Source organism: Diceros bicornis, chromosome 26, assembly GCF_020826845.1.
Source record: "Diceros bicornis minor isolate mBicDic1 chromosome 26, mDicBic1.mat.cur, whole genome shotgun sequence".
Taxonomy (NCBI): domain Eukaryota; kingdom Metazoa; phylum Chordata; class Mammalia; order Perissodactyla; family Rhinocerotidae; genus Diceros; species Diceros bicornis.
Genome location: NC_080765.1, coordinates 12,053,640 through 12,061,040, shown reverse-complemented (window position 1 = coordinate 12,061,040; position 7,401 = coordinate 12,053,640). Strand labels below are relative to the sequence as shown.

Here is a 7,401-nt window from a genome sequence, read left to right as displayed (position 1 = left end):
TTCCCCAAGTCAGTCATTCATTTATTCGCTTAGTCATTCAGCAAACATTTCCAGAGCTAGACATGCCCTAGGGCAGCTGAGCTGGGGACTGGGGTAAGACCTGGTCCTGACGTCCAGAAGAGGCAGTGTGATGGGGGTTGGGGGCTGGAGGAAAGCAGAGGACGTCAGAGCCCAGCTGGAGGTCAGGGACGGCTTCCCAGAGGAGGTGTCATCTGAGCTGAAGGAGCAGCCAGCATTTCTGGCCACGGGGCTGCAGCGCTGAGCTGGGGCGCGGTTGCAGACAGGCCAGACAGGCACCGCACTGTGTGCTGAGGGTGGTAGGAGTCACGGAAGGGTTACAACACGGCTGCAACTCTTGCAGCAGGACGCTCTGAGATCACAGCCTCCTGCGCCCCATTTCATAGATGGGGAGACTGAGGCCCAAGGATGCAGTGGGTCTGGGGCCCCGGCAGCCTGATTTGCCCCATGGCAGCTTGTAACCTGGAGTGGACAGAAGGGCTGATTCGAAGCTGACTCAGCTCAAGGCCAACAGTAGAGGTATGGGGTGTGCGTGTGTGGGCCCGTGTGTGCCTGCGTGTGTATGTGCGAGCACGCACGTGAAATCTGTCAGACTCGGACCTTTTGGCTCCATCCCTCATTTGCTGAGCAACCCTAGGCAAGTCACTTAACCTCTCTGAGCCCAGTTCACATTGTAAAATGGGTGTTGCCTTCCACACCTTGCCAAGTTCTCGGCCCTTGGCTAGAGGCCAGCCTCCCCACCCCCAGCCTCCCCACCCCCCACAAGAAAAGAAAGCCTGGCGTCCTCTTGTACTTCACCTCCCACCTTGCATTGCACTGCTACTGGAGAGGCAGCCCATCACCTGGAGGGGCGCCTTTTGTCTACAGGGAAACAGGCCCAGAGGGGGTGAGTAGCCAGCTCAGGTCACAAAGCAGGGCCCTGGCACCATGAGCAGGGACGCCCCCATCAGGAGGCTTAGAGCCCCCAGGGGTAGGAGCAGCCTGGTTTCATCACAGAGCCAGGCCGGGGTCCCCGCTGTGTGGGCTAACCCCTTGCCCGCCACCCCAGGGCTCCCCGGCCCCTCCCAGTGGACGCAAAAGCCAGGCCTCCCGCAGGAGGGGCGGGGAGGGGCTCTTGGACCAGCTGGGCCGGGACAGGCAGGGAAGTGAGCGGAGACAGGAAGGAAGCTGCACTGTTGGAGTCTGGGGCCGCCATTGTCTCACCTGGGGGCGGGGGTGCCGGCTCTCCCCTCTGTGCCGCTCAGCCCAGAGATGGCTCCTCAGCTCTGCAGGGCAGCGGGGGCGCTGGGCCCTCCCCTGTCCGGGCCCCACCCTGCTGCCCACTCCTTCCCTGCCCCCAGCCTCAATTTCCCCATCTGTAAAACCTTAGAGGGCAAGACGTTTGCGGCAGATCCGTGTAGTGCCTGGAATCCCACGGCAGGCGACATCATGACAAGTGCCAGCCAGCGCTCTAGTGCTTTGCCTGAATCAGCTCGTTTGAGCTGCACCATTCCTGTGAGGCTCCAAGTGTCCCCAGAAGCTCAGGAACGTACCCAAGGTCACACGTAGGGCTGGGACTCAGACCAAGCAGCAGATTCCAGGGTCCGGGGCCTTGACCACCGCGCCCTCCTGTCTGTGCTGTCCTGACCTGCCGCTCGTCTTTAAATAACTCACTTGTAAAGGTCGCAGACCTGGTCAGCCTCATCCAGAGCTGCACAGCACCAGTTTAATTAAGATAGATGGACAGATGGTAGATAGATGCTAGATTGATACATGATAGATAGGTCGATAGAAATAGATTGATAGATGATAGATAATGATAGTAGACAGATGATTGATAGATAAAGAATAGATTGATAGTTATGACAGATAGGTACGCAGATAACAGAGAGATGTGATAGATGAGCTGGGGTCCGACACCAGGGCTGAATGACCCCCAGCCGTGCTCCCTTCCCCCACATGGCCCTCCAGGGCTCCCTCCCGCCCTCCCCCCACCCCCCCCACAGGAGGGGGCAGGGACAGCAGCACGTCTCACTTCCAGGTGGAAAGAGGAGAAACAGGAAAGACCCCTTCCCTCCACTCGAACGGAAGTAGGAGGAGAAGGAAGCTTCGGGACCTCCCAGCAGACTCTCTTGGCCTGGGCAGGATGCACCCCTGAGGGCTGAGCCGGAGGGGTGCGAGCCCAGTGGTTCTGGGCGGGGACCAGCTGGGATCTTCTGACCCACGGAGGGGGCTCCCCACAAGCCTGTGTCCCCCTCAGCCCCACCCCACCGCCGCTCACAGCAGCCAAGTCCTACAGCCTGCTCAGACTTTATTGAAAGTGGAGCTGGAGCGGGGCCCAGAACCACAGACCCCTCCCTGCAGCTTCCCCAGGGTGGGCTCCACTGGACGTGGGATGGCCGAGGCTCGCTCCTGGGACTCCGGGCACAGCTCAGTAGCCCCCCTCCCTGCAAGCATCCGAGACGCCAGCCTCAGCTCCAGCCCCACCCGTGGCACAGACTCGGGGGCGGGTGTGGACAGCGGAACCTGCTCCCGGTGGCCGGGTGGCAGAGGAGCTGGGCGGAGGGACCAAGCCGACAGCACCCCTCCCAGGCTGACGGGGTCCTGGGGATGAGGATGCACAGCAACGTCCCGGCTGCTGTCGGGGGGCGGGCGGGGCTGGGCGGCAGGGGCAGGAACGTTACCCCCAGCTCAGGCTCCTCCTGGCCAGCTCCACCTGGGCCAGGCGGTGGTCGCTCAGCACCTGCACGCGGGTGATGGCCGCCAGCGGCCTGTGGCGGTGCGCGAACTGCAGCACCTTGTGCTCCTGGGCGTGGACGTGGAAGTGCTCCGCGTCCGAGCTCACCTCCATCTGGGGGCCAGAGGCCAGTGACCCGCGGCCCCGCCACGGAGCCGGGCCCTGGTCCCCTGTCTTGTTCCGACGTGCTCTTGGAGTCCCAGAAGCACGGCTGGGTGGGCCCGGGGGTCCTCCCACCACGTGGAGCCCCCCATCACGCAGGACCGCCCCAGATGGGAGCTCTGAGCTCCTCTCTCCTCGGAGGCAGCCAGGGTGGTGGGCACCCCGTCGCACACCCCCGACCCAGCAGTGAGGCTCTGCTCTGGCCTATTTACCTGTGACCATCCAACAAGCCCCACCCCCATGGGCCCTGGGAGGGGACAGCTGTGCCCCTGGAAGCCAGGGACACAGGAAGCCCAGCTGCCTCGCAGCAGCCTTTGCATACAGCAGCGGGGCGGCACCGATGCTTCCATAGGCACCCAACCCCCAGGCCTGCCCTGTCCCCCATGGGCCTCCCCTCTCCACGGGCCTCGCCTCTGGTCCCATCACCTCAAAGGGCTCCCCCAGCACAAGCGGGAAGACGCTGGACACCTCCTCCTGGCCCCAGCGGCCGCCCTGGAAGGCGTTGCCCACCATGGTGGCGCTGGAGAACCGGGGCTTGATGTGGAAGACAATGTCCCCCTTCTCAGACAAGAAGTTGATCTCAAACCTGGGAGGTCATCGGGGGGATAGTGAGAGCAGCAGACGGCAGTCATGACCCCCTCCCCAGGCCAAGGAGGGGACCCCTGGGGAGGGCGGTGTCCCTTACTTGTCCTCTCCAGAGTCAGAGTGTCCCTGGACCAGCAGGTTCCAGCCCGGGACCAGGCCCGCAGCACAGAAGGCTTCAAACTGCAGGCAAAAGAAGAGGACAGAAGCCTCTGCATCCGTGGCCTCCTCCTCGTGTGCACCCCACTTGTCCAGGAGGCTCCACCAGCTCGCGCCACCCCCAGTGTGTGCTCACAGCACTCCCTCTGCAGCGTTCCCTCCGTGATAGGCTGGCAGTCCTTCACCCCGTGCCCTCTGCCTGGGCACGAGGAGAAGACAGCTGTGTGGGGACGAGAACAGAGTCCACCCACCTGCAGCGCCATCTCTCCAGCTTCTGTTGTGGCGGAGCGAGCCCAGGATATAGGCGGGTGTGCTGGGCGGGGGCGTAGAGCCCCACCCCGCGATGGCCTGACCCGTCACTCTGCCCTCCCTGCCCCCACTCCTCCCTCCACGCTTGGCCTCTCCCTCAGCAGGTCCTCCATTCGAGCATCAGGGACAGGGTGCCCCCCGGGCCCATCCAATTCCTCAGGGGCTGGTATGGTTCTCAACTTCCCCTCGCACACAGGCTCCTTCAGACACCTAGGGGAGGAGCTTCTCTCTCATTCTGGAAGGAGGGACGCAGCCCCCTCATCTGGGGTCCCAGTGACCCAAACCCTCCTGTCTGGTCAGGTGAGGCAAGGGAGGGGAGGCAGGCCTACCTGCCCTGACCTTCAGAGGTCCACTCTGACCACCTGGGGCCTCCAGCCGGTGTCCCCCAGCCCGGCCCCGCCCGGCCCAGCCTCCCTTGCTGCCCTGCTCCGGCCAGCCCCGCTGGCCCCACGGGGCACCGAGTGGGGATTAGGCTGGCCGCTGTGGTCAGCGCATTCCAGGGCTCTGGCAGCTGGGACTGGCTGGGGGAGGGCCTTTCCCACAGCCCAACGCCCCCCTGGCCTGGTGCCTCAGTCCCTCGCAGCTGGGCCAGGAGGGGGTTGGGCGGGGCCCCTCACGGAGCTGGAAGGGCGGAGGGGCAGGCCCGCCAGGCTCTCAGGGCCTCCTGGCTTGACGGTCCGGGCAGCCGGCCGGCAGAGGAGCCAGGCTGGGCGCACGGAGCACTAGGGCTGCACTGTGCGGTGAGTGTGCACGTGAGGGTGCAAGTGAGTGTGAGCGTGTGGTGAACCTGGGACCATGTGGCTGTGTAAATGCAAGTGAGTGTGTGTGGACACATAAGCCCATGCGTGTGCAAGTTGTGTGCAAGTGCCACACTCTGGCTCTGGGTGTCCCCTGCTGTTTCCCTGCTGGTGTCTCAGGAGAACGGGCACTTCTCTGGCCTCCCAGGCCCCCAGATGCCCCCAGGCCCTGAGGGGTGATTGGCCAGGATTGCAAGCCCTATGCGACCCCTTGCCCCCCTCAGGCCCCTGCCTTCCCCTGGACCCCTGTGGGTCCCAGTGGCCTCTGCCTGTGTGCTGCTGGCTGGCGTGTGCCTATTCAGTTTTGGGGGGGTGCTAAGGCCAAGAGGGGCCACGGAGATGGCCCTGACTGCCCACTGGTGGGCAGCAGTGCAGAGGCCGGGCCCTCGGTGCTGTCCTCCCCTGCAGGGCACGAGCAGGGCTGGCAGGGCCTGCAGAGGGCAGTGCTGGGCAGTGGAGGTGCTGCGGGATGAGTCCGCCTGCTGTGCTGTCCTGGCTCAGACACCTGGCCTGCCCTGCACTCCATGGCCTGGCAGGGCTGTCCTGGCCACAGGCTGCAGACCCCGGGCACCTACCTCCCCGCAAGCAGCACAAAGAGGGGAGCCCCCACCACAGTGGCCCAGCAGGAGGGTGGAGCCCAGTCCTGCCTCCCTCCTCCCTGTCCTGTCCCCTGTCCAGGCGGTGCTGGGACTGGGCAGTCCTGGCGTCAGCTTCCGGGTGGGGACACGGAGCCTGGACTCTGGGTACAGTGCTGGCCAGTGCAGTCCTGCTCCGCAAGGCTGACCTCTGCTCCCCATGCCTATCCCCTCGGCGGGGGAGGGTGGCCCTGGGCGGCCACAGCCCTTGCTGAACACAGGAACCTGGGCTATTGTCTCCTCACTTTGGGGTCAGCAGGGGCACCGGGAACGGACCGCGGGAGTCAGCTGCCTGCAGCCCCAGCAGGGCCTCAGGGGCCTGTGGGTGGGGCCTGGCCCCAGACTCTGGACGGGAGGCCTGGGTGCCTCTGCCTAGGTTGGGGAGGCCTGAGGGATCCCTGATTCGGGCAGGCCCGTCCCTCTCTGAGCCTCAGCCTCCCCAGCTGGGCAACGGGGGTTGGTTTCAGGGAGGCCAGGGGACCTCGAGGGGGCAGGGTGTGAGCCTGGCCCTTCCACGCCAGCCTGGAGAGCTCAGGAAGCCCCGCCCAGGATGGAGCAGGCTCTGGGCCTCGGCCCGCAAGGTGTAGCTTGTACTGGCGGGAGCACACACCTGGCCAGGCCTGTGGCACTGGCTCCTCTCCCACGAGGGTGGGGGCAAGGAGCCGCTGGAGCTCTCAGTGACCAGGACGGCCAAGGGCGCAGAAGGCCCAAACGGGGCTGGGGGACGGCCAGAGGGACGCCGAGGCCCCATGTGGCCAGCCAGCCCTGCAGGCCCACCCCGACGGCATGGAGTCTAGGTGAGACCCCAGCTAGGCCTCAGGAGTGGGGCCACAGCGGGTGGTGCCCCCGCCCTGAGTTGCTGGCCAGCCGGGGCGGGCGCTGTGGCTCAGGGCCCAGGAGCACACAGACCTGCTGGGCCAGGCGTGCCCTCCTCCCCTCCCGGATGTGCGGTTTTGCCCCTGGCTGTTGACTCTCACTGGCTCCCGAGGAGGCAGCAGGATCTCCACCCAGCTCGGCTCAGGATCTTCACCAGGATGGCCGTCTGGGCTCCACAGCCCATCCTCAGCCCCGGGGCTCCCATCGCCAGGCGTCGCCCAGCACAGGGCTGGTGCTCAGAGATGCCTGGTAGATAAATCCTGCCCATGGCACGGTACTAACCCCTGTCTCCCCAGGGCTCACTCTGTGCCAGGCACTCAGCTAAGCTCTCCACGTGCATCGTCACGTGTACTGCACCCGACAACACCGGGAGGGTGGCACTGTGATCACCGTTTCACGGAGAAGGATAGCAGGGCACAGAGAAGTCAAGCGACTTGCCCAAAGTCACAGAGCTAGGGAGTAACAAAGCCGAGATTTGAACCCAGCAGTCTGCCCCCTAGACATGGAATGCTTCACCCGGCCAGGATAGGGGGTTATCAGGGGCAGCTTCCTGGAGGAGGAGGCACCTAAAGCAGGTCTTGAAGAATGAGTAGGAGTTAGAAGGTGACAGGGAAGGGTGCCTTTGGGACAAGAGAACAGCAAGAGCAGGGTGGCTGGGCCCAGCACTGGGAGGCAGGGCTGTGCTGGAGGCAGGCCCGGCCACCGGGGTGCTGATGTCAGGCAGGGTCTGATGCACCTCAGTGGCCCCAGGGATGTCGGGCACAAGTCCCCTGGGACAACTTGACCAGGACTGCTTCATCTTTTGGGGAGGCCAGCCCAGCTTTCATGGGCTTCCTGGAGTCAGGCATCATGGGCCAACTTGTGCGATGAGGAAACTGAGGTTCAGACAGAAAAAAGCACCCCCAGAGCCACGAAGAGGGATGGTGGCATCAGGACGGGAGTGCAGCCTCTGGACTCCCAGTCTAGTGCTCTTTTCAGCACCCCACCGCAGTGCGAGCCCCAAGCCTGGCCCACTGGTGGGAGATTCCGGGTGCCAGGCCCTGGCTGTCGGTGGTCTCTGGCTGGGCCAGGCTGCCTTCAGAGCCCCCTCAGGCTCCAGAACATTCCTAGGACCCCCCCCACCCTGCCCCCAGCCCACATCTGGAAC

General features: G+C 64.7%; 1 protein-coding gene across 1 annotated transcript; it reads right to left on the bottom strand.

Moving 5' to 3' along the window:
- Window positions 1-2,010: 2,010 nt before the first annotated feature.
- GRIFIN (galectin-related inter-fiber protein) lies at window positions 2,011-3,900 on the bottom strand. Its single transcript, XM_058570539.1, has 5 exons — window positions 3,889-3,900; window positions 3,582-3,661; window positions 3,323-3,482; window positions 2,682-2,848; window positions 2,011-2,444 (listed from the first exon to the last, which is right to left on the bottom strand). Exons 1-5 carry the CDS (start codon window positions 3,898-3,900, stop codon window positions 2,429-2,431), a joined length of 435 nt encoding a protein of 144 aa, XP_058426522.1. The 3' UTR covers window positions 2,011-2,428.
- Window positions 3,901-7,401: the final 3,501 nt, after the last annotated feature.